At 44.3% G+C, this 27,828-nt stretch overlaps 1 protein-coding gene across 1 annotated transcript in view; it reads right to left on the bottom strand.

Annotated features, from left to right (window-relative positions):
- The window catches only part of LOC146357380 (cytosolic phospholipase A2 beta-like), a 48,241-nt gene extending 25,376 nt beyond the window's left edge, over window positions 1–22,865 (bottom strand). The window contains exons 1-6 of the mRNA XM_084846291.1: window positions 22,735–22,865; window positions 18,355–18,427; window positions 16,559–16,695; window positions 10,725–10,856; window positions 2,828–2,868; window positions 1,310–1,352 (exon numbers count right to left, since the gene is read on the bottom strand). Of these exons, the coding sequence (XP_084702417.1) occupies window positions 1,310–1,352; window positions 2,828–2,868; window positions 10,725–10,856; window positions 16,559–16,695; window positions 18,355–18,427; window positions 22,735–22,755 (447 nt within the window). The 5' untranslated portion in view covers window positions 22,756–22,865. The remainder of the gene's footprint in view (window positions 1–1,309; window positions 1,353–2,827; window positions 2,869–10,724; window positions 10,857–16,558; window positions 16,696–18,354; window positions 18,428–22,734) is intronic.
- Between the last annotated feature and the right edge of the window lie 4,963 nt (window positions 22,866–27,828).

Raw genomic sequence — 27,828 nt, 5'->3', positions numbered from 1 at the left:
GGCCACTGTGGGAACAGAATGCTGGACCGGACAGGCCTTTGGCCGGCTCCAGCATGGCTCTCCTTAGGCTCTTAAAATAGGCACTATTATTATTATTTATTACATTTCTATGCCGCCCCATAGCCAAAGCTCCCTGGGCGGTTTACAGAAGTTAAAACATTAAATACAATATAAAAAGTTTAAAAGCCATTTACATAAAAGCGCACAGACAACATACACAAACAACATATAACTAAATACAACTTTGAACAGTCAGCCATAACCAATGGCTGACTATGGCCATCAATGCCAATATTCAGGCCCCTGTAATCTGGAGTGGTTGTGTTTGCAGTCTACTGAGCTGGAAGAAAAACAAGAGTTTGGAAGAAAGCTGGAAGAAAAACAAGAGTGCAAGCCTGACTCTGCTCCATAGTCAGGCCTCTGGATCCTTCTGCTCCTGTTCAGAAGTGCCACAAATACCCACAGCCTGTGCCACAAACTGGCCATCCACAGGCTCAGATACAGTCTCTTGAAGGTATACTTTCAAATCTACACACACACACACACACACAGAGACAGAGAGACAGAGAGATGGACAGATATAAGAAAGATAGAAAGACTAACAACAGAGTATTAAAATAATATATATTTTAAGCTAAACATTTTGGCTTCCATCCTCATCAGTAGCTGTGCTGTTAAATGGGTATCGTTTATATCCTGATACCCATTTAACAGCACAGCTACAGATGAGGGCAGAAGCCAAAACCTTCAGCTCAAAATGTATTTTTAAAAGTACTCTGTTGTTAGTCTTTCTATCATTCGTATACATTTTACCTTAAGACTGACTGCATCTGCAGTGGATCCAGAGCCTCCTTGTTGCTTTGCTGTTGTGCCACTTTACACCAACCAACCAACCAACCTCTCTCCCTCCCTCCCCACCCCCGCATATGACTTTCTATAAACAGAGGCATAGGACTTCTGATATGCAAAATTCCTTTCCATCTTTCACCTTAAAAAAAACCTGTAGCTCATTTCCAGTTTAGATACCTGGCTGGAATACAGGTTGAAAAGACAGCGATTTGCCCAAGACTAGTTTCTCCTAAGTTTTAAAAGCACCATTTCTCAGAGTATTTTTTGAAGTGGGCATTGAGGCCATCTTGCATTTATTCTGCAAAGCAGGACAATTTTTACATAAGATTGTTTGACTTTAATGACAGCCTTGGACATTTGTTAAAGGCAGCTAAATCCTTTAGATCTTTTATCTCTTTTGCAACTATTTCAACTCAGAGAACAAAGAAGTGGAACGTAGCAATAGGCAGTGGGGTCTTACCGTTAGGATGCCATTAGTAATAATGCTCTCAAAACCAGAACATCTGGAAAAAATATATACAACCAATCAGCAATGAAACGCATGCTGCATATTTTTAATAGTTAAATATCTTGGCAGGGCTGGTGTCAAGGGTAGGCATGGTCGGACACTGGCTGAGGGCCCACCCTAGCAGAGGCCCACTGGCAAGAGCCGGCTGGACTTGCTCCCCCTCTTCACCATTGCAACCTGTTTGTTTACCTGCCTCTCTCTCTGGCCCAGACAGTGGTGGTGGTGGTGAGAAGCAGGAGCAGTAGGCGCCACGGCCTGCTTGCACAATGTCTCTTTGGCTATCAAGCAAGCAAGTGGTAGTAATGAGGAGAAAGATGAGGAGTGAGAGCAGCTCGTAACAACTCTGGTGAGAAGGTAGACTCACTAAAGGAGGGTGGCTGAGGGGCCTACCTTACAGAGGTCACTCCTCTCTTTTGGAGAGCTGGTAGAGGACAGTCCTCTATTGGAAGGTGTCCTCTGTTTGATGGGCTGTCCAGCCCAAGTCTGGTTTAAAGTCAATAGAACTATAAGGAGGAAGAGCAGAAGTCTTGAAGTTGCCCTTCAAAAGTTAGCATCCAGTCAGCAGACTGGGCAGACACACAGTCTTTTCCACTGTGGAGAGGTTCTTGTATTTCTATTTATATAGCAGCTATTATTTCTAAATATAATATAACTTTGCATATGCAAATGTTATGCAAATTGGTGTTCTCTTTTAGTGATGCATTTCCTGTCTTAGCTATGTGTAAGTGGCTACCAAGGGCCCATTGAGGATGTCTTGTCCAAGGGTCATCAAAAACCTGAAACCAGCATTTCATATCGGAACCAAATTTTGAATCAACCTTATTCATTAGGTGTTCAACTAGTTTTACAAGTTCTTTGGAGGAATTGGCATTTACAGTTCAACATAATGGCAGACTATACCTGCACAATTTGAGACCCACCCAGTTGAACACACATCATCAACAATATGCAGTGAGCAGAAACCTGATAAATATCCTTTCCTTGTTGCCTGCCAAGAAATGGGGGGAGGAAGGGGTGTGGGTTTAAAGCACATGGCAGTGCACAGCAGGTGAGATGTATTTGGACTGGTGTGTCACAAGTTGTGTGGGTCTGTGGTAGACCAATAGGAATGCAGAGACACATTTGGTCCAGTCCAGGGTTCTCTGCAGGGCTACAAAGACTTCGATCTCAGTAACTTCCCTTTTAATTCCAGTAGAACCAGCAAATCCACTCTCAAAAGGAATCAGTGCATAGAATTGCCCTCTCCATTATGGGAAAGTTCACTTACATGGGTACTCTATATACATTTCAGAGAGCAACTAGAGCTCTGGATTGTGATCACTGTTTATGGAAAACAGTACTCACAACTGCAAACATATAAATAAACCAAATTTATATTTAGAAGAGTGGAAGAGCCCTGCTGTTCATTCATTGGTTTGTCATGAGATCACACGTCATAACCTCATTTTATAATCAAAACAGTTTACTCACGTGCTCTCCATCTTAAATTCTACTTCTAGACTCTCTTGTCCCTAAAGAGGGAAGAATGACAAAGAAATTATGGCACTTAAATTGTAACCTCTACTCTAACCCACCCAAGGGTTCACCGCTTGTTCCCTCAGTAGCGGTCAGATCAAACATCTGTTTAAATACTAACATGAAGAAATGATTCTGCTAGCTGTATTAACTCCTTTTTCTGCTGGGCAATTCTGTCTGTCACAGTATAGGAGGCCAAGGGCACAATCCTATGCATGTTTAAAAAGAAAAATGTCCTACAGTTCACATGATCCCCCTGGCTGGGGAATGCTGGGAATTGTAGGTCTTTCTTCCATCTAAACATGCAAAGGATTGCAGCCCAGGTTATATAGACCTTCCAGACAAAATTCCATTGAAGCTATTTTTTAGTCACACTAGTATCAGGATGTAGAAATCCAAGTGGAAATGTTATCAGCATAAGGGCGTTAACAGGAAGGTCTTACAAGTTCCAGGACAGTCGTTTAAGGTGGAAACGTGTCCGAAGACTGCCTTCCAGAAACTGAGAACAAAGCAACCTATGTAAGGCAGTTCAAGATACCATTTTTTCAAAGGATGAAATCCTCAGGATGAAGGAGACTTCAGCTGTTCCAAACAATGGAGTCTCAAAATTGTGTAGCATACCTAGTTAAGCAGGACGGGCCATAGCTCAGTGGTGGAGCACATGCACGCCATGCAGAAGATCCCACTCTCCATCCCTGGTAAGCCCAGGTAGGGATAGGAAAGACCCCTGCCTGAAACCCTGAAGAGCCACTGCCATTCAATGTAGAGCAGCCTTCCCCAACCTGGGCCCCTCCAGATGTATTGGACTACCACTCCCATCATTCTCAGCCAGCACGTTCCCCAGGTGGGGGAAAGACAGACATTCAGATGGCAAACATTAGGTTTATACCTTTAAAATGTACGTAACACGTTCTCCAATCATATTTCCCCAGCCTATTTTAGGATATTCTAAGCCAGCCTTCCCTAGTGGAGGGCTGTAGCTCAGTGGCAGAGCACATGCTTTGCATGTAGAAGGTCCCAGGTCTGATCCCCAACATCTCCAGGTAGGGCAGGAAAAACCTCTGCCTGAAACCCTAGAGAGCTGTTACCAGTCAGCGTCGACAATGCTGGGCTAGATGGACCCATGGTCTGACTCGCATACAGCAGCTATGTTTGTTTGTTCATTTATTACATGTCTATACCACCCATTAGCCAAAGCTATGTTCCTAAGTGGCATGTTGCAAGGGGATGGGGTTGCAGGGAATCATTGAGTTCCCTTGTATGTTTGCCATCTGAATCATCTTCTGCTTTTCCTGCCCACCCCTGCCCTATATTGCAGTCATACAGTATATTTACAGCCCAGTCTGATACAGGGCCAGTATCGGAGTCAGAATGGTTGGGCACCCGCTGGAGCCCACTGTGCCAACCCCTAAAGAGCCTCCTAGCCTGCTGCTGCTGCTCTCACTGTCACTCTCCGCTCACCTGCTCTCTCCAGGCCTGCAAAGAGTTAGCAGTGACAGGAGTGAGACAGCATCCTCCACTTGCTGGGAATTCCCCCTTGGATGGTTCTGTGGACTGGGCCCAGAGCGAAAGGGCAAGCAAATGAACAGCAGTGGTGAAGGGGAGGTGGGCCCACTCAGAGAGGGGGACCCACTGACAACATCATGCCTGAGGGACTCATAAAAATCCAGCTCCAGCTTACATTATTCAGTGTAAGCTAAACCATTCCTGCCTATCTGGCTATGAATGATGAGCCTACTTCATAGGTACACCCGGATACACATAGATACACCCAGCGTGTAGTACTATGTACTTATAGCTGACTATGTACTTATAGCTGACTCAGTTGCCAAAAGCCCTGGAAGAGGGGTTTGCAGGGGAGTCATCTCCAGCCCTAACCCCATCATTCACTCTGTCATTGTACGCTTAGCATTCTGCTGCTGTCTGCATATGACACCTAGTGGCACTGTAGGGTCTAATGCCAGAGCAATATCCTGGGTATTCTTGTACTCCTGACATTACATGACAGTAGGACACTGCAGTCTTTGGCTACAACCCTACGTACACTTTCCAGGAGAAACCAGCGAAACTAGGATTGGGCTGTTAGTATCTGAACATTCATTTCCTGGCAGCACAATGGCTCACAGGTTTGAGCTACAGTCTCTTTGTGGGCATGGAGAAGGTTTTACTGACAAGCCATTGGCAATCCCAGTCCGTGACTAAGACTTCTAAAGTAGGATAATGTAACATTATAAATGGTCTTTTGTTTAAGAGCAAGAGAAGGCGACTCCAGATTGTCCTACGCCCCTCTCAAAATCCCTTTGAGATCCATCGTGACATTCAATGGAGTCCAAGGGCCATATCCGAGGGGGCCGCTCCGCAAGCAAGGGCCACTGCTGGTGCAACGGGGATTTAGTACTTCCTTTAGGAAGCCCCGAAACGAGTGGAAACACTCACTTCTGGATCAGGACAGGCTGGGGGAGCTCCCTTATGCAGGCTCTGCCAAGCTGCCCCACTCCAGAAATGAGCATTTCCTCTTCTTTATGGTTCCTAGAGGAAGCGTTAAATCTCCATTGTGCAAGCGCTGGGCGCCACTTGTGGAAGAATTGGCAGTGGGCCCCACTTGTGCAATGGCCTGCTTGGATACTGCTCAAAATTTGGAGGGTGGGGGGAATTACAGTTATTCCCACCTGCAATAAATAAAATAAAAATCAGCCCACCAAACCCCATCACATATTTTTCAGCTTAAAATGATGACCGGGGGGGAGGGGGGTCTCCATGAGTGATTTACTCCAAGCTGGCTGCGTTTGGAGGTCATTAGGGATATATAGGACGGGTTGCACCTCACAAAGGCTGGGAAGAATGTGTTTGGCCACAGCATGAAGAACTTCATCAGGAGGGCTTTAAACTGAATCCTACGGGGAAGGGAGATGCAAAGTTGGGGGTAACAATGGATGAAGGCTCATGCACCGCAGCGGAGAGAACAGCTCTAATAACGCCCAATAATAGTCTTCAGACACATCTAGGAAGAAAGCCAGACTATGAAGCACATGGTCTTCAATGTCTATATACCAACGCCCAGAGTATGGGAAACAAACAGAACGAACTTGAACTCTTAATACAGGAGGGAAATTATGACTTGAAAGGTATAACTGAGACTTGGTGGGATGACTCTCATGACTGGAATACAGCAATTGAAGGATATAACTTGTTCAAAAAGAACAGGAGGAACAGAAAGGGAGGTGGGGTTGCACTGTATGTGAAAAATACATATATCTGCACAGAAATACAGGAGGATGAGCTTGGTAGCCCCATCGAGAGCATCTGGATCAAAATAAATGGAGCAAAGAATAAAAGGAACCTGGTGGTCGGAGTCTACTACTGGCCACCCAATCAAGGAGAAGACGAGGATGAAACTTTTGAAAAGCAAATAGCCAATGTTTTAAGGAAGCATGATGTAGTAGTAATGGGGGACTTCAATTTCCCTGATATTTGTTGGGAGACAAATTCTGCAAAACATGGCCCCTCCAGGAAATTCCTGACTTGTGTGGCAGATAACTTCCTCCTACAGAAAGTAGAGGAAGGAACTAGAGGATCAGCTATCCTTGACTTGATCCTAACCAACAGAGATGACTTAGTGGATAAAGTAGCAGTTACAGGAACTCTGGGGAAAGCGACCATGTTGTACTTGAGTTCTTGGTTCTAAGGGAAGCAAAAGCCGAGGGTAGTCAATCGCGTACCCTGGAGTTTAGGAAAGCTGATTTTAATAAACTCAGAACAATGATCAGTAAGGTCCCATGGCAAGCGACTCTAACGAGAAAAGGAGTCCAAGATGGGTGGGAGCTTTTAAAAAAGGAAATTCTCAAGGCACAAACCATTCCAACAAGAAGAAAAGGTGGAAGACAACAGAAGAAGCTAATGTGGCTTCACAAAAAGCTTAGAGATGACCTGAAAACAAAAAAGGACACATATAGGAAGTGGAAAGAAGGCCAAGTAACAAAGGAAGAGTACAGGCAGGTAGCACAGAATTGCAGGGATGGCATCAGGACGGCTAAAGCTGAGAACAAGCTGAGGTTAGCGAGGGATGCTAAAAGCAACAAAAAGTCTTTCTTCAGCTACGTGCATAGTAAAAGACAGAGGAAAGAAATGGTTCTTCAGCTATTAAATATGGATGGCAAAATGATAAAAAATGACAAGGAAAAGGCAAAGGTGCTCAATTCCTACTTTGGCTCAGTCTTCTCCCAAAAGAGGGTCTATGAATCCCCTGGCAAAGGCGAAGTGCAGGCTGAAGGGGCAGGATTGTAGCTTGAGATCAATAGGCGTATGGTCAAGGAACACCTAATTACTTTGAATGAGTTCAAATCTCCAGGGCCAGATGAACTGCATCCTAGAGTAATAAAGGAACTGGCAGAAGAACTCTCAGAACCGCTGTCTATTCTCTTTGAGAAATCATGGAGGACGGGTGAAGTGCCAGATGACTGGAGGAGGGCTAATGTTGTCCCTATCTTCCAAAAGGGTAAAAAGGAGGAACCTGGGAACTACAGACCAGTCAGTCTGACATCAATCCCTGGGAAAATTCTGGAGCAGATGATAAAGCAATCCATCTGGAAGCACCTTGAAAACAATGCCGTGATTACTCGAAGCCAATATGGATTTGTCAAGAACAAATCCTGCCAGATGAATCTCATCTCATTTTTTGATCAAGTAACCTCCCTTGTGGACTGTGGGAATGCTGTGGACATAATATACCTCGACTTCAGCAAAGCTTTCAGCAAAGTGCCCCATGATATCCTGATGAGCAAACTAGCTCAAAGTGGGCTAGATGAAACAACGATCCGGTGGATCCACAGTTGGCTACAGAATCGGACTCAAAGAGTGCTTATCAATGAGACCTTCTCAAACTGGGGAGAGGTAACAAGTGGGGTACCTGGGCCCAGTGCTCTTCAACATTTTTATGAATGACTTGGAGAAGGAGGTGCAGGGAATGCTGATCGAATCTGCAGATGACACAAAATTGGGTGGGATAGCTAATACTCTGGAAGACAGAAACAACATTCAAAGTGATCTGGATAGACTGGAGCGCTGGGCAGAAAACAACAGAATGACATTTAATAGGGATAAATGCCAAGTTCTGCACCTAGGAAAAAGAAACCAAAGGCACAGTTACAAGATGGGGGATACGTGGCTCAACAACACTACAAGCAAGAAGGATCTTAGAAATGCTGTCAGTCACATGCTGAATATGAGCCAACAATGTGATGTGGCTGCAAAAAAGACCAATGCTCTTTGGGGCTGCATTAATAGAAGCATAGCTTCCAAATCCCGGGAAGTACTAGTTCCCCTCTACTCAGCACTGCTTAGGCCTCATCTGGAGTACTGTGTCCAGTTCTGGGCACCACATTTTAAGAAGGATGCAGACAAACTGGAGAGGGTTCAGAGGGCAACAAAGATGAACAGGGGACTGGAAACAAAGCCCTATGAAGAGAGACTGAAAGAACTGGGCATGTGTAGCCTTGAGAAGAGAAGACTGAGGGGAGACATGATAGCACTTTTCAAGTACTTGAAAGGTTGTCACAGAGAGGAAGGCCAGGATCTTTTTTCCATCATCCCAGAGTGCGGGACACAGAAGAATGGGCTCAAGTTACAGGAAGCCAGATTCCGGCTGAACATCAGGAAAAACTTCCTGGCTGTTAGAGAAATACGACAACGGACCCAATTACCTAGGGAGGTGGTGGGCTCTCCCACACTGGAGGCATTCAAGATGAAGCTGGACAGCCATCTGTCAGGGATGCTCTGACTTGGATTCCTGCATCGAGCAGGGGATTGGACTCGATGGCCTTGTAGGCCCCTTCCAACCCTATTATTCTATGATTCTATATGACTTCATGGGAATCCAGCAGCCACCCCGGAGCTTATCAAGGAAAAACCAGATTTCCTGAGCCTGCTTAAAGTCCAGTTCTTGTCCTTAAGTCGGGTTCTCTGTGGTACAATTGCTGTGTGCCCCAACTCCCGCATTTACCTCAGGTATGCTAGCCCTGCCCAGAGGTGTGCCTTTCACCATGACCCTGGTCAAGGGATGTTTCCTGTCCCTGTGTTTCCCAACACAAACCAATTAATGTCTACTCAGAAGTAACTCCCATTGTGGTCAATGAGGCTTTGTCCCCTGAATGTGCACCCCAGAGATCCCCCTCAATGGAAGTAACACATTTTAAAGCACTAATTCCCTAAAGGCTGTAAAGTGCTTTCCCCAAGCTGTAATGCTCTGTTGTTTGGTTTATTGCCTTCAGAAGTAGCTAATTCAGACCTTCATTCCTGCGCAGCATTGGGCTAGAAAGTGCGCTGGTTTCCCCTCCCTTTGTTTCCCCTCCTTTCCCAGCACAAACATGTGTGTGTGTGCTCGGAAGTAACTTCCATTGTGGTCAAAAAGGCTTGTCTCCGAAATGCGTACTCCCGAAGTTACTGAGATCCCCCCATGAATCAAAATAACGCATTTAGAGAGCCTTAATGTCAAAGCTTCAAAGCTTTGATTGATCACAGCAGGTCAGCGAGAACACTGTGTTCCTATAATGATTGTAGCTGTAAGAAAGTAGGGAAGAGAAAGAAAAAGAGAGTTATTTCTGTGGCTACAGGGGAGGAAACCTCCCATGACTTTATCAAAGGAGAAAGGTGGGAAGGCCTGGAGGGGGGAGCCTCTCTTATTGGTTGAGCAGCCCCTGCCCGTCAGATGATGTTCATTGATTGGCACTTTCTTCCATTGTCATGGAGAACCCCCCCCCCCCCGTTGTTCACAGTTTTTTATTTTGATATTTGTTTCTTTTATGACCAACTACATTGAGTGTAGTAGACTGATTGCATTCTGTGAGTTGGGTCAAGAGGAAGTTAGTCACACTTTAGCGTAATTTGATTTCCCTGGGAAGTTAGTGCGACTGACTTCCTCTGGATCTACTTTGCTTTCTTTGGAAGGAATAGAAGGGGAATAAATAATTGCATGACATTTTTGTTTTACATACAGTGTTTGCTTTCTATACCAGCAAACAAGTCAAAGAAGGAAAAGTGTGAACTACGCTGGAACAGAAACTATACAGAAGTACACACATCAAAACAGATGTGAACACAGAAACTGACAAAAAGTTAATCCTTAAAAACAGACAATCAAAATATGTTAGAGAAATATGTTAGTTTCTTTGCTAAGTATAAGTATACTTACAGAAGTCTGAATATGATTTGATTATGAAGGAGCCATTATTAGGTTTGAGTTTTCTGCCAAATGATTCAGCTGGTGAATCATTACAGCAGCTCTTGAAAACATTTAAAGGGATCACTGAACCAATTAACTAGCAGGCTTTGTGCTGGAAAAAATGGCCTTTGGTGCTGTTCATTTAATAAATATTCTTTGGAAGCAGATGAGTTTAAACTAAATGTTGCTCTGTGGTGGGACTGAGAGCTAGTGTTTTATAATGGATTAATGATTCACTTCTGGCTGAGGAACTAGATCAAATCCCCACTTACCCATGAAGCACCCTGGGTGATGCTGGGCCAGATGCCATCTAACTCTCAGCATAACCTATTTCAGAGAGCTGTTGTGAGGATAACATGGGAAATAACAAGTAACAACACACTATGAGCTCCTTGAAGGAAGAGTGGTATATAAATGCGATAAAAAATAAGTAATATTTACATAAGATCATTGTCTTTACTTTGGAATACAAAAGAGAGAATAATAAATAGAAATCAATACATGGATGTATGATAAACTATTAATTCAGAGATCATCTGTTTCCTTCTCTGCAAACTATCCAGGTGATTAAGCAGATACATTAAGAGAGATAAAATAGAGGAATGATAAAGCAGCATTTGTCGTGTCAGTCTTTACCTCAGCGCTCAAAACGAAGTTTTCATAAATAGTTTTCCCAGGCCTCACTTTAGCAATATCATACACAACAGTGAAGAGGAGATCATCTTTGGTGACCATGTCTCGATCATAGAGCTTCAATTCCAGGACATTCTGAGTGCAAAGAAGAAAGGCATGATAGAATGTACATATGTATTTCATTTCCCAGACAGAGGTGTCTTTTGGAAGGCCTAGCAGTAGCCACGAACCGGGCCAAACTCCTCTGCAGACACCCATCAGGTGTGCAGCACTGTGTTGGACAAACAGCTGACAATCAAAAGGCAACCCCTGATCAACGGGGCTCCCTTATATATAGAAACTGTTGTCACACAGTGGTTGAACCCGGAGCTCTAAGCCTGAAAGCCCTTGACTGAAATCTCATCTCATTCTCAAACTCACTAGGGGGCTTTAGACAACCACCAAATGCCTCAGCCCCTCCCTGCAACATGAAGTGATAGTCTTACTATGATAAAGGATTGCTGAGACAAGATCCCTGAAGTATTTTGAACACCTTAAATGTGCTATACAAATGCGAAGTATTACATAGGCCACGGGTAAGCAACTTCCAGGGGTTAGTCGTTCCCTAGTGTAAGGCCTCAGGCCTGAACCAAGCTATTAGTCGTTTTAGAGTGGCTTAGATCCATAATCCCCTTCATGGATCACTGCCTTGTTGTGGCGAAGGGGCTTGCGTAACTCAGTGAAGCCATAAGCTATGCCGTGCAGGGCCACCCAAGACGGACAGGTCACGGCAGAGAGTTCTGACAAAATGTGGTCCACTGGAGAAGGAAATGGCAACCCACTCCAGTATTCTTGCCAAGAAAACCCCATGGAACGTATCACAAGGCTAAAAGATATGACGCCGGAAGATGAGCCCCTCAGGTCGGAAGGTGTCCAATATGCTACTGGGGAAGAGCAGAGGGTATTTCCAAGTAGCGCCAGAAAGAGTGAAGTGGCTGGGCCAAACCCGAAAGGACACTCAGCTGTGGATGTGTCTGGTGGTGAAAAGAAAATCCGATGCTGTAAAGAACAATATTGTTTAGGAACCTGGAATGTCAGATCAATGAATCAAGGTAAGCTGGAGGTGGTCAAACATGAGATGGCAAGATTGAACATCGACATCTTGGGAATCAGCGAACTAAAATGGACAGGCATGGGCGAATTTAATTCAGGTGACTATCATATCTACTATTGTGGGCAAGAATCCCTTAGAAGAAATGGAGTAGCACTCATAGTCAACAAAAGGGTGGGAAAAGGAGTACTGGGGTACAATCTTAAAAATGATAGAATGATCTCAGTACGAATCCAAGGCAAACCATTCAACATCACAGTAATTCAAGTCTATGCCCCAACCACTGAGGCCGAAGAAGCTGAGGTTGATCGGTTCTATGAAGACCTACAACACCTTCTAGAACTAACACCAAAAAAAGATGTCCTCTTCATCATAGGGGATTGGAATGCCAAAGTAGGAAGTCAAGAAGTCACCGAGATAACAGGCAAGCATGGCCTTGGTGTACAAAATGAAGCAGGACAAAGGCTAATGGAGTTTTGCCAAGAGAACACGCTGATCATAGCAAACACTCTTTTCCAACAGCACAAGAGGCGACTCTACACATGGACATCACCAGATGGTCAATATCGAAATCAGATTGATTATGTCCTTTGCAGCCAAAGATGGAGAAGCTCCATACAGTCAGTAAAAACAAGACCTGGAGCTGACTGTGGCTCAGATCATGAGCTGCTTCTTGCAAAATTTCGGCTTAAATTGAAGAACGTCAGGAAAACCACTAAACCGTTCAGGTATGACCTAAATCATATCCCTTATGAATATACAGTGGAGGTGAGGAATAGATTTCAGGGATTAGACCTGATAGACAGAGTGCCTGAGGAACTATGGACGGAGGTCCGTAACATTGTTCAGGAGGCAGCAACGAAATCCATCCCAAAGAAAAAGAAATGCAAGAAAGCAAAGTGGCTGTCTGATGAGGCTTTACAAGTAGCTCACGAAAGAAGGGAAGCAAAAAGCAAGGGAGAAAGGGGAAGATATACCCAACTGAATGCAGAGTTCCAGAGAATAGCAAGGAGAGACAAGAAGGCCTTCTTAAATGAACAATGCAAAGAAATCGAGGAAAACAACAGAATGGGAAAGACTAGAGATCTCTTCAAGAAAATTGGAGATCTCAAGGGAACGTTTTGTGCAAAGACGGGCATGATAAAGGAGAAAGAAGGCAGGGACCTAACAGAAGCAGATGAGATTAAGAAGAGGTGGCAAGAATACACAGAAGAACTATACAGGAAAGATCTGAATGTCCCTGATAGCCATGATAGTGCGGTCACTGAACTTGAGCCGGACATCCTAGAGAGTGAAGTCAAGTGGGCCTTAGGAAGCATTAGTAACAACAAAGCTAGCGGAGATGACAGTATTCCAGCCGAGCTATTTAAAATCCTAAAAGATGATGCTGTTAAAGTGCTGCATTCAATATGCCAACAAATCTGGAACACTCAACAGTGGCCACAAGACTGGAAAAGGTCAGTTTACATTCCAATTCCAAAGAAGGGCAACGCCAAAGAGTGTTCAAACTACCGCACAATTGCGCTCATTTCACATGCCAGCAAGGTGATGCTCAAAATCCTACAAGCTAGGCTTCCGCAGTATGCGAACCGAGAACTACCGGAAGTACAAGCTGGGTTTAGAAGAGGCAGAGGAACTAGAGATCAAATCGCCAACATTCGCTGCATCATGGAGAAAGCAAGAGAATTCCAGAAAAACGTCTATTTCTGCTTCATTGACTACACTAAAGCCTTTGATTGTGTGCATCACAACAAACTGTGGCAAATTCTTAAAGTGATGGGAGTACCAGACCACCTTACCTGTCTCCTGAGAAACCTGTACGAGGGTCAAGAAGCAACAGTCAGAACCAGACATGGAACAACCGATTGGTTCAAAATTGGGAAAGGAGTACGACAAGGCTGCATATTGTCACCCTGCTTATTTAACTTATATGCAGAATACATCATGAGAAATGCCGGGTTGGATGAATCAGAGGTCGGAATTAAGATTGCTGGGAGAATTATCAACAACCTCCGATATGCAGACGATACCACCCTAATGGCAGAAAGCGAAGAGAATCTAAAGAGCCTCTTGTTGAGGGTGAAAGAGGAGAGTGCAAAAGCTGGTTTGAAACTCAACATTAAAAAAACTAAGATCATGGCATCTGGCCCCATCACTTCCTGGCATATAGAAGGGGAAGAAATGGAAGCAGTGACAGATTCTACTTTCTTGGGCTCCAAGATCACCGCAGACGGTGACTGTAGCCATGAAATTAAAAGACGCTTGCTCCTTGGGAGGAAAGCTATGGCCAACCTAGACAGCATAGTAAGAAGCAGAGACATCACCTTGCCGACAAAGGTCCGTCTAATCAAAGCTATGGTTTTCCCAGTAGTAATGTATGGCTGTGAGAGCTGGACTATAAGGAAGGCTGAGCGCCGAAGAATTGATGCTTTCGAACTGTGGTGCTGGAGAAGACTCTTACGAGTGCCCTGGACTGCAAGGAGGTCAAATCAGTCCATCCTAAAGGAAATCAACCCTGAGTGCTCATTGGAAGGACAGATAATGAAGCTGAAGCTCCAATATTTTGGCCACCTAATGCGAAGAGAAAACTCCCTGGAAAAGACCCTGATGCTGGGAAAGACTGAAGGCAAAAGGAGAAGGGGACGGCAGAGGATGAGATGGCTAGATAGCATCACGGATGCAATGAATATGAACTTGAGCACGCTCCGGGAGAGAGCGCAGGACAGGAAGGCCTGGCGTGCTATGGTCCATGGGGTCACGAAGAGTCGGACACGACTGAACAACAACAACAACAACAAGATCCATAATGCTCTCTGCCTTTGGTCAGAGGGCTGCTGTTTTCCCTTAACTGGCCTCCTGATGTAGCCAGATGAGTCAAAAGGGTGAGAAGCAGCTCCATGAACATTCCTTGCTAATGAGGAGAATGTCTTATCACTGATGAGCCTGAGAAGCAGAGTTTGTTTACCTTAAAGCTGCAGGTGGCTGTGCTTGAGAACCAAGTGCTGGTAGTTTATGCTGACAATGAACACTAGGGGCGCTTGCTACTGTTATGCTGCTTATTGCTAACCTGTATTGTATAGAACCATGGTGCCCAATGGCTCGGGGTTCAGAGAAGCTGTCTGATCCAACCATTGGGCACACCTGTGTGCTGCAAGTTACCCAATAAAGTACTCCTTGTAAGTAAACCTTTGAGGCTGATTTAGCACTATCTTGGCACCTCTAACCTATGAGTTCAACACCCACGGCCAGGGCAATACGCCTCCCCCCCAGCCCCGATTTTGCTTTAAAACGAGGCCTGCGCCCCCTGCACACTTGTTTTACAGCGGAATGGCTGGTTTCTTTGCTACCACTGTCACACATTCAACAACAGTGAGGTTAGCAATGGCCACACAAAAGGCCCGTGGGCTACGTGTTGCCTACCCCTGATATAGGCATCCACTGGCTCCTGCAGCTCCAGCCAGCCTTGTCCAAGTCCCTCAGGGTCGTTAGGCACCAGCAGCTCCATGCCCTGCAGGGAGGTCTTTGCCCTCTGTAGCCCACACACCATGCAGTGTTTCCATTCATCATGTGCTATTTTAAGGCAGGGGTGGGAAAATATCAGCATATTTTAGCTGAAGGGAGCAATCCTATGGCCGCTAGACAGCAGCTAGAAGGTCATAGGATATGCTATTTTCTGGGAATTGACCTCGGAGCCCGTGCTCCGAGGTCGGTTCCCAGAGAACTGACCTCCCCCCACTTCCACACTGCCTCAAAGGCAGCGCAGAACAGCCCTGTCCTCCGCGCTCGCAAGAGGAACACGGAGCGGCCGGAAAGGGGTGTGGTTTAGGGCGTTCTGGGGTGGGGAGACCGTAGCTTCCTGTACGACACATCCTATGTGTCGTACAGTAGCCTCCCTCCCTGCTCCTCTGGCATCCTCTGGTCCTCTGGCATCTAGACAGCTGCAGTCAGCTGTCTAGCTGAAAAAGCAGGGCAGGAGAAGCATGGAGGGAACGATCCCCTCCATGCTTCTCCTGCCCTGCTTTGGATAAGCGGTCGCCTCCATGTTCGGAGGCGGCTGCCTATCTAGACGGGATTGCGCCCTAATGCTCTTATTGACAGGAACTTAGAAAAGGCGTTTCCACCTTTTAGAATGGTGGGGGGACTGAACTACAGCCAGGAAACCACCCAAAGATCAGGGGTCGGGGGAAAGGGGTGGGATCCTCAGAAGGGGCATGGCTGTCTGGGGAACACCAGAGGGTTGGATTTGGCCCCCGGGCCTGAGTTTCTACACTTCTGTTTTAAGGAGAAGGCTTTTATTCCAGAATATGCCAGTCCCACTGAACATAATGGACATCCCTTGCATGTGAAAGCATCTCTACAGAAGAACAGGCCCTACCTTTGAAATTATGCTCTTGCAGCCTTAGAGCGCAATCCTATGCATGTTTAGAAAGAAAAACATCCTACAATTCCCAGCATTCCCTAGCCAGCTATGCTGGCTGGGGCATGCTGGGAGTTATAGGACTTTTTCTGTCTAAACATGCATAGCATCGTACCCTTAATGTCAGTCCTCAGCACCAAATGTTTCTTCCTCTGTTTTCCAAAGCCCAGCTGAGTTCTCCTTTTACCACACATTTCAAATCCTAAGGCTGCCCCTTCACAGAAACCAAGAATATTAGGAAAGATTTGTTTTTCTGCATAGAAACCATGCATCTTTCCTTAATGTATATAAAGGAAAGGGTTTAAATTTTAAACTTTAAAAGCTGCCTACCTTGACCTCAGTTTGGATAAAGAAATAGAAGTGCTCATTCCAAACAGGATTACTAGTATTTCGGATGGTTTTAGTCACAGCTTGTTGATTTGAAGCTGAAGGTAGCCAAAGGCTCACATAACAATCAGAAGGAGTCACTAGAACAAAACAAAAAGTTGTATTAATATGTATATGGAGCTTTTAAAGGTAATTGGTCTTTCATCAACTGCAAGATGATTTTGTGTTTTATTATTGTTAGGTAAGATTAAGATTCTATAACAGAAAAAGATACATATATATATATATATATATATACATATATATATATACACACACACACACACATACACATAGCCAAAAAAGAGGACACTGACTTGCATAAAATTTGCATATGCTCATATACATGTAGAGGTGCAAATTTAGACATCATTGCTATAAGCTACATAGAAATGCAATACATCTCACCTTAGCAGGGAGGCCTGTGACCAGGTGGCCTGTGTGCTCGCAGCTCAGGCTGCTGTCTAGGTGCTAGGTGCTGATGGGCAGCTTCGAGGCCCCTGCTCTACCTTCCTATGTTCTTCCCTTTAAAGCGGACTCAGACTGCGAAGGAGGACCCATGGCCATTCTATCTGTGTGTCCCCCCCCCCAACTGTGTTTTCAGTTTTATGTTATGTTGCTGTCCTTTCTTGTTACAGTTCAATTCTTATGGAAAAGGGACATTGGGGGAGACACACAGAGAAGCAGGAAGGTGAAGAGGGAAAAGAAAAGAAAAAACAGGAAATTAAAGAGTAGAGAGGTGCGTTGTTAATTGGCTTGTGCTGTGTGGCACGTTCCCATCGTTAATAGCACAGGTCTTTTACTCCACATATAATTCAAGGGAGCTGCCAAATTGTTTCAATTTTTTCCACTTTTTGTAATTTAATATCAAGTATTTTTTCATAGACTGCCAGTACTGGGAGGTACTGAAGCTTTGAAGATCATGCCTGAATTAGGAAAAGAAAACATCGCGGAGAAGCCCCGATTCTGCGAGGATAACACCTTAATTAAAAAAAAAACCATCCAGAGCGGGGGATAGGAGGGGGTAAACTTAGTCTAATTTGAAGGGATAGAACAACCCCCTGCTCAGTGCAGGAAGCCTGATTCCCAGGCGGTCGCCCATCCAACTACTGCCGGGGCCGACCCCGCTTAGCATCTGAAATCAGACCAGCGCGTGCAGGAAAACAGCAGCACAGTGCTCAAGTGTGAACCGAGCTCACGCATTCGATGAAGCACTGCAACGGGGAAAATGGGTGAGTGTGAACAATCACGTTTTAATGCGAGAGCATTTAACCCGACGGGACACCAAATTCATTGCGATGGCGGACGCAATGTAGATCAGCCCTTGGATTAGGACTGCCGCACAGTGGGAGGGGAGGATTAAACCACCCCCTCAACAGTTTGCTTCCTGAAGTTCCGCCCTGCAAGGGAGTGGGAGTTAACAAAAGAAAACAAGCTTCCATTAATGCCAATGGAGACTTTTTTCTTTTGTTAACCTCCCCCCGTGGCGGGGGGGGGGGATTTCAGGAAGTAAATGAGGGGAAGTTTAATCCTCTCCTCTCAGTGCACAGCAGTCCCAAACCAAATTGGGGCAGCACACTTAAGCTAGAATGAAGAAAAAGCTAACCCACAGCTACACAATTGGCATAACGTGCAGTTTGGCTCTGGGTCATGGAATAGTGTGGTGTTCAGCAGCCACTGCATGGTGGTGGTTGCCTCTGGGATGGGGTTCCATTAAAAAACTCCATGGAAAATGTAAGACAAGGAATGTGACAACTCACATAGGTCTCTTGAGGGGATGTGCCGAGCCTGGATGATCTTCACAGAGAGCAGGTAGCATGGAAAGGTTTCAGCCTGGAGACAAAACAAACACACACAACCAAATTATGTAACAGCGAGCACTGAATATTGAATATAACACATCAAAAACAAAACACTATAGATTTCATTTGAGGGAAAGATGGTTCATTCCCTCTTGTTAAGAAGAAGAGGGGGAAAAACTGGAATTCTTAGTGTTTATTTCTGTATTTATCTTTTTTTGTTCCCTATCTAGCACAAAAATATAGAACCATAATTCCCTTCACCAGTCATGAAACATTCCTTTACACTGGCCATGAAACATTAATTTTAAAAATATTTGGAGGCTGCCCCCTACAGCCACTTTTTTCTATTATTTATGTGAACTAATTACATTTCATTAGACACTGATCGATCGCACTCAGGCAAAAGTGTCCCCTAAGGCTGATGTTATCCCTTTTATCCACCTTGTAATTTCATGACATACTGTTCTCCCCAGCTATAATTTTTCTGACATTCCAAGCAGATTTGTAATTTTTTTTTAATCTAGGAGGAAGGCTTTTTGTATATACCGCTTGCTGTTCTACACAGAATATGAGAACTAGCTTCCAGGGAATTTATGTTTTACTTTTAAAAAGAAACCCTCACATTTCTAACCATTACAGTCATGGAAGACAGCTTGTAAAATGTTTAAATTTGTGGTGTATGGGCCAAACTAGATGCTACCTGGAAGAGCAGTGGTTGTATCTCTCCATATAATTTTCCTCTCCTAAAAACAGCCCTGGAGAAGCCTGATTTAGATTGGACCCACTGTGAGGGGGGGGGGGGGAGTTTATTCCCTCCTCCACAAAATCCAACAATGCAAATCCAACCCTGCCCTGCCCCGAGTTGCTATTAGCTGGGAAGGGGAAATATGTGGGCATAATAGATTCCTGCATGTTTCCCCTCCACGACTTTGGAGTGGGAGGAGAATAATTTGGATTGGAACTATGATGGGGGGGGGTTACCTCCTCCTCAGTGTCTTTTAGGCATCCCCCACCCCTTTTTTTTGTCTTTTGTCTTTTAGGAGACAAAAGAAATTGTGCGTGGAGATCCAGAGCCACCCAAGACATTTTGCTACCTGAAGCAGAGCCCGAATGCCCCCCCCCCCCGCCCAACCCATGTTAGGATCAACACTTTCAGATATCTTGCTGCATCATTCAGACACCAGTTCCTGCCTTCATCTAACCCCACCTCCTGATGTCACCTCAAGCAGGGCCCTTCACATGGATGTATGGCAGGCGTAGCCCTGGATCTAGTCCCAGATCTTTCACGTAATATTTCATTTAGCCCAGAATATGCCCACAGAGTCTGTTTCCTTGTGAGGAGGGAGTACTGGAGATGTGTGATTTTATTTGCGCGCACACACACACACACACACACACACATCTTAATTGCAGTATCTGTTTCTTTACAAATACACAGGCTGAGTGGGTGAGAAGCAAGCAGAACAAGCTCTCCTACCCCCAAAGAAGAATTGGCACTAAACTGCAAGAGCCTAAAGAAACTAGCAGCAATATCCCAGCTCATTCCAAACTCACATTTCTCTTCTCAGGCCATATTCAAAACTGCACAAATTGCTTCTTTCAGACCCCCTGTTCTGCAGGTAGGCCTTGCCTGTAGGCCTATTTTTAGACGAAGCCTGTCCTGATAGTGGCCCCTAAGTAAACACCTATTGTTCTCCTTAACCTAGCAGGTTGTGGGTCATTTCATACTTTATTGATTTAATTACTTAATTTTATACTGCAGTACACATTCGCTGAAGCTCTCTGGGTGTTTCACAAAATGAAACTTAAGGCCATAAAATACAATGGCTAGTAAAACATAATACAAAAACCTTAATGTTAAAACAGAATGACACCAAAGTAAAAGCCCTAATAAAAGCCAGCGGTAGTACAAAGATCTAAACATGCATTGTGAGAGGCCATGCACGGGTGGGGGTTTGGCGAGCCTCACTGCTTCACCTGAGAGTAATTGCGGCATTCCCAAAGGAGGGGCGAGCTGGCTGCCATGTGCAGCTAATGAGCCCAAGCCACAAAGGGGAAAATATATTAAAAAAAGGGCCAAAGACAGGCGAAAGGGGTGGTGGAAGGAGGAGGAGAGGACAAGGAGTCTTGTGTTGTGACAGACAGGTAAGTTTTGTTTTGAGAGACTAATTGAGTGTACTACCTATGAAAAAAGAGAGACTAAACTATCTCTGAGAGGCAGTATCTTTCATAGCTTATTGCACGCATTAACACAATTTTTAAAACTGAAGGATTTAAAAGCCTGGGAGAATAAAAAGGTCTTCACCTGGCATTGAAAAGACCACAATGTAGGCACCAGGGGAGCCTCTCTGAGAAGGGTATTCCACAACTGGGGCACCACCACTGAAAGGGCCATCTCCCTAGTAGCCACCTGCCTCATCTCATTTGGCGAGGGCACCTAGAGAAAGACCTCTGAAGATGTTCTTAGGGTCTGGGCAGTTATATATGGAAGGAGACAATCCTTCTGACAACCTGGCCCCAAGCTGTTTAGGACGCTGTAGGTTAATACCAGCACTTTGCATTGCACCCAGAAACAGACTGGCAGCCAGTGCAGATCATAAAGCACTAGTTAACAGGATGAAATCAGCCAGTACCTGTTAACAATCTTGCTGCCCTATTTTGGAGCAGCTGAACTCTCCCAAGCATTTTCAAAGGCAGTCCCATGTATAAGGCATTAAACAGCAGCAGTCTTAGCTTTGCTGCTAATCATGGACACAACAGAGAGATGCTATCAAACACCTCTTCCTGACATGTGTATCTGTATAATACATGGCTCCAAGCATGTCACTTTCCTACTTAACACTTTAAGGTGTACACGTAAAACACCTTAGGCTAGAGGGATATAGTGTTACCATGATGGGATTGTAATGATATGACCCAAGGAGTAGATCTGGTCTTAGCTAGCCTTCCCCAACCTGGTGCTCCCCAGATAGATTGGAATACAACTAGCAGTGTCCCCAGGCAGCCATGCTGGCTGTGGACACTGGGAGTTGTAATCCAATGCATGATTGGTCCATCCAGCCCAGTACTGTTGACATGACTGGCAGCAGCTTTCCAGGATTCCAGACAGGAGTTTTTCCAGCTCTTCCTGGAGATGCTGGAGACTGAACTTGTGACCTTCTACATGCAAAGCATGTGCCCCACCACTGAGCTTGTAGGCAGCAGAAGAATGAATTTTTGCAGGACATAATCTGCATGACTTTCATGGCCAGAGGCAGCAAAAAGGCGGCATCTCTAACACTGCTTTGAAGTCTAGCTTCTATAGTTCCTGTCTATTCAGCCTTTCTGAAGAGCCTTGGTAAGATGGCTACCACGTCCATACCATCCTGCTGTTGTGGGTTTCACTAAAAAAAAAGGGGGGGTCATGAAAAAATATTTGCATTAACATTAGACAGTGTTCAGTGGCATTCTTCTGGTCAATCATTGTATCCCCTGATAACATGTTTCGGTTAATTTATCTCTTCTAACGTCAAACATCCCCCACTTGTTTCTGAATCATTACTATGAAATTAACGAGCAGAATGCAGAGCAGAATCAACAATAATGTTTTTCTGCTGAGTAACTGAAGAACCGTATCTCTGCTTAAAAAGCTCTCACTGACCTGTGCCATCCATGATGTAATAAATTCATCCACAAAAAGTCATCATGCTAATACAATTCTGGAAAGGTCATATTCATTAGCTGCTATCTTCATAGACTTCCACCCAAGGGGCTGATCAGGTATAAGCACTTATCAGATAACTGTTAAATTTGACAAAATACAATGGCTTGGATCCTAACTTTTTGTTCTGTGGGGAAGTTCTCCTTCCATGAACAGAAGCTCCTTCTATTCAGACCAAAAATTAGGAGGATTCAAGCCATCATTTATACCTTGATTCGTAATAATGTTCACCCCAGTCCAATGTATCCTCCATCATTTAACATAGCAAAAGAACTGTCAGACAGACTTTTATCTCCAGAAAACAATCTGGAGATATCACCACTCTTCCCTCTTTGGAATATGAAAAGCACTGCAGACTAAATGCCACCTACATTTGTTACAATAGTACAGAATACCCAGAGTTGGAATCTACAGCACAAAACCAGGCTCTGAATATCCATATGAGACGCACAGACACTGACAAAGTAGCCCATAACCTAGTAATGTCTGCTGCACGTTAATTTCTTACATGACCAACTATTAGTTCAGGGACTCCAGTTTGAGTGCTTTGTGAAAGCTTAGTAATAATTGACAACTTCCCTGGAGCAATTAAACTCCTCTCTAGCACTGGAAAAGTGTCAAAATAGAATTTTTCTTACCTTAGGCATTAAAGTGTCCATTGCATGAAGGACAGGCAGAAAAGATGGACACAATTCCAGCTTATGAAAAGAAGTGTTCTGCTCTGTCAGCTTCCAGGCACGCTCCTAACTTCTTTCTTTTCTTTAAAGATGACTGGTGCCAAAGAGCTGGAGAGATATATACACATTCTGAGCTCCACCTTCTTTGTGACTCTTCGGAGTAAAAAGGTGTAATTTTTTTTCTTGCATCTTCTGTCCAGTAATGGGTAGTAATTTATCTTAGACGCACCTAAGAATGTGGACAAGATACAGTTGAAGGTAATAAGTCCTGGTCTACACATGCAGCAGAACGTAGTGGTAGAGCCCTGAACCAGTAGATTGGCCTGTACCACTTTAGCCTGCAAGAGTGTGTGCCACATTCTGGAATCCTCCCCCACATAACAAAGACTTTACAACTGAAACAACAACAAAACACCTAGCACTGCTGTAGTTTGGACATCATACAAAAATTTTATTTCTTTTGACACAGTGTGATTTTACTTTTCCTGTTTTCTTTCATGTTGTGTTCCCTATATCTCCGCATATCCATATATATTTCCCTTAAATATTTAAGTTTATATCTTACTTTTAGTATATTATCACTTTTATTAATTTCTCTTATTTCTTAAATCCACCTTTACTTGATTTTTGTCAATAAAGATTGCTTCTCTCTATAACTTCTCTTTCTGCTCCTAGTAGAAAACCTTGTAGACTTCAGATGCCACAGTAAATTCTTGTCTTCTGAGATGAAACAAACAGAATGCAAGGCTTGACCCTGAATGTAGCGTGAATCGTAAACATCCTGGATGTGCCCTGTAACCCAAAACATTTAAGTGTCCGTTGAGAACATCATGAAATGTGAAAAGGTTAACTTTTAACCATTCCATGTCATGTGCATATGAAGTATTCTAGCCCAGGTCAGGAAGGGGAGGTATGAGTGGACAATGAATGGCTTTATTGCGGGAAGGGCAAATGGGAGTGCTCTGGTATGTGCTGAAGATTGCCAAAGTATCAGTTACAGAAGATGGAAATGGGCCAATAAATGAGGGGTATCTGCGGATGTTTTGATAGCAGAGGACAGTGCGTTATGACCACAGAAAGACCCTTGAGAAATGTTTGGGAGTCAGAAGGAGGTGCCCATCTGTCTTCAACAAACGTCAGTCCTGGAAATTGGGAACATGATGTATTATCAACAAAGAACATACTGAGCCCCTCTTTGATGTCATAGGCCGCAACGAAGGAAAAAGGGATAAAATCCCTGAATCTGCCATTGTTCAGGAGGGGGGTGGTTGCATCTGGATCATTTGTATGTGCACATACCAACAGTACCCTCAATCCATGGGACATGTATTAAGTGCTCTGGCCAAGTACTTGATAGTGTATGGTGAGTATGTGTTGGGTAGAATTCAGGGAAAGGATTTTTATTGTCCAGGCATAGTTAAAGCACAGTTATCGTACTTCTGACATACTGTTTGGGCTTGGGATATAAGACAGCAGGCTTAGGCTTGGGCCTGGCTGACACTGTATCACCGTTGCCTCAGTGGGCCAGTTGCGGTGTATACGAATCCGGAGGTGAGCAACAAACAGGGACTAACTGTATATTTAGTCAATTAATGCACCACATTTGGGTAACGTAAGTTTTGACCAAGACGGGTGCAGCTTCTTGAGAATTGTTTGTGTTAAGCTCTTACCTAAGAGGCGCGCAACCTCTTAAGCTTCAGAGAAGGGCACAGCTTCTTCAGGACTGTTTGTGTTAAGCTCGTACCTGAGAGGCGTGCAACCTCTCATGTCTCAGAGAGCCTGAAACTCTTTGAGAATTCTCTGTAATCAAGTTTGCACCGAGGAGGTACGCAACCTCTTCAGCCTCAGAGAGAGAGTGCAACTCTCTGAGGAGGTTCTACTTTTGCTTATTTCTTCTATTTCAATAAATTTCCTTTTTCTTTCATTTACACGCATGTTCTTCTCCACCTCATAAGATCCCAAACCTCTCAGCCTGATCAACTGAGTGGCCCTGGGTACACTGAAATCCATATTTCACACTTGTTCTTTTTACATAGGGGAAAGCTAAAAAACTGTGATCCCTCAGCTGTGGACTGAAGTGGTCCAGGATGCTAACAGCTCATTACTACTGTTTTTGTAGAGCAGACCTTCATTTTAGCATAGCAGATGGACAGTGAGGGAGCATCATCATAATGTCCAGCTACTTTTGGCATCTGAGTCCCTGCCTATTGAAGGGGTACAGGGGAGATAATTTAACTTAGGGCGCAATCCTATGACTAGACAGCCATAGGATAGGTTGGTTCCTGGAGAACCGACCCCTACCCTCTCCCATGCTGCCTCGTAGGCAGCACAGATCAGCCCTGTGCTCATAAGAGCAGCGCAGATCAGTGAAAACAGGGCATTCCCAGGGCCGGGGCCAGGAGGTCAGAAATACTGGAATGACACATCCTACGTGTCGTATGGCCGCTGCTTCCCACACTCTGAGGTGGTACGGCTAGACAACTGAAATCGGCTGTCTAGCCGCAAAAGCAGGGCAGGGGCAGCGAGGAGGAGATCTGCGCCACACCACTCCTCCTGCCCTGCACTGGCAGTCGCCCCTGGGGTCTGAGGCGACTGTTGATCCACATAGGATTGCTCCCTTAAAGTGCCAAGAGAGCACATACTGGCATAAATTTGTCATGAGATTTCTCTCTCTCTCTCTCTCTCACACACATACATACATACACATACATACACACACACCACCCTGAGGCCCTTTTCTTACACTATGTTTTGCAGTCTCAAACCCCTAGTAGCTGTGATGGGACAATATTCCCCAGCGATGGCCATTCTGATACGCTGTACTGAGATCCTGGCCAAGCAAATGAGCTGATGGCACTCATGGCCACGTACATAGAATAACGTTGGCATATTTCGGCGCTCCCTTTGTATGTCTCTGCTTCCCCCTGAAGGACCAAGCTGGTGATAACTTCAAAACTTTGGGCTGAATGATCTGGTTAAAATATGTTGCAAGTGCTCCAAGGATGTTGAACTGGGAAAGGTACATATAATTGGAGTGGTGGGGGTGATTAGATTAACAACTGATCCTGGAGGATTTGCACTCCCACATTCCCAGCAAGGAGCATCTTGGCTGAACTGCACTTTGCAAATTTACATAGGATAATTTTTAACCTGCAATTTCCTGCTCAGTTCAAATGGAATAGTAAAAAAGGAAGGGTTAAACATGGATACAGTATTAAAATATACATATGACTAATGCTTACTAAAAAATTATGCTTTTGAGTGTAGTTTTAGAATGCCCTTCATTCATGAAATGCATAGCCCTCCCCTTAGCCACCACCATCCTGGCTCTCACAGTGGTTCATAAATTGAAACATATACAATTAAAAATGTCACATTAACTTCACCATGGCAGCCCTTTACACCATGGATTTTATCAGTACAAAATAATATATAATTACAAAATGCTTAGTGAACAGAACACAGAGAAAAAACAACAGTGACAACAGATAAAAACAGTGACAAGAACCTAGGGTGTGACAGAAAGATATGTATGCTCGATTATAAATAACATAAATAATGCACTGTATGTATTTGGTCTATAAGGAAGGCTGAGCGCCGAAGAATTGATGCTTTCGAACTGTGGTGCTGGAGAAGACACTTACGAGTCCCCTGGACTGCAAGGAGGTCAAATCAGTCCATCTTAAAGGAAATCAACCCTGACTGCTCATTGGAAGGACAGACACTGAAGCTGAAGCTCAAATATTTTGTCCACCTAATGCGAAGAGAAAACTCACTGGAAAAGACCCTGATGCTGGGAAAGACTGAAGGCAAAAGGAGAAGGGGACGGCAGAGGATGAGATGGCTAGATAGCATCACCGATGCAATGAATATGAACTTGAGCACGCTCCGGGAGAGAGCGTAGGACAGGAAGGTCTGGCATGCTATGGTCCATGGGGTCACGAAGAGTCAGACACGACTTAACGACTGAACAACAACAAATGTATTTGGTGGTAAATATTAATGGCAACATGTAAACATCTCTTCTTCCAAAAAACAAAGTGTGGCATAAAGACAATCCTCTCTAAAGGCAGGGAGTTCTTAAGTTATGCAGAACATTTCCCTATAGTTGTGGTATAGTGCTATGAAGTCCACAGCTTTGAACTTACTAACTACATGTTACTTTAAATGTGTTGCTTGAATTCATGGTTTGACATCAGGTTTTTAAAAATAAAATTAAAATCAAGCACAAGGCCTGAATCCCGATCAGGCCCTGGAAAATAAATCACACAGCATGACCAATAGCAATACTTTAAAAAACAACAATGCTCTCTTTGACACCAATAGGAGTTATTTTTACTACCGCTATTTACTGTTGCTGGGGTGGGGATGGGGTGGAGATTGTTTTCAGGACCACAGTGGGAGAGGTGTGCCACACGCTGTAATTCTGATTTGGATTAGAGACCCCATTCTTGGTTTTATTTACTGACTGATTGATTTAAAACAAAGTTGCTTCATCCCCAAGCAGAGTAGTCCAGCACACCTGGAGGGCACCAGAGTGTCAGAGACTGATTTATCCTATTGATTTATCATCATATCAAGAAGAGGGAAAGTTTCTCCTCACTTCAGCCAAACCCCTGCCCCCAACCCCAATTCCCAGGTCGCATCTCTCCATCTAGTAATTCTCTCACTAGGTGCCAACAAGGTATGTAGTTCCTAATGCGTACTTACGTAGTGACTCATCAAGGTAATGACTGAAATTGATAAACTAAATGCAATAAACACCTGTAATTCTAAGGAAAGCAACATGTGTATAAACTTAACAGGCCTTCCCAAAAAAAACTTGCTAAGAGGCAGGTACAGTTGAGTAGAACAAGTATTTTGACATAAATTCATACATTCTGACTTCATTAGGAATCAGTCTCTTTACTCAAACTAAGATCATTTGGTGCTATGAGGCAAAAGGAAATGAAGTGGCCAGATGTATGGAGGATACACCCCCTGCATGTGTGTTAGGTGTTGCCTTTCTCCAACCACATTGCCAACACACTGGTGTTACAGTGATGTTGTACAGTC

Source organism: Heloderma suspectum, chromosome 1 (assembly GCF_057233095.1).
Source record: "Heloderma suspectum isolate Gila_16-S chromosome 1, 16-S_ref, whole genome shotgun sequence".
NCBI lineage: Eukaryota > Metazoa > Chordata > Lepidosauria > Squamata > Helodermatidae > Heloderma > Heloderma suspectum.
This window is presented reverse-complemented; position numbering and strand designations above follow the sequence as displayed.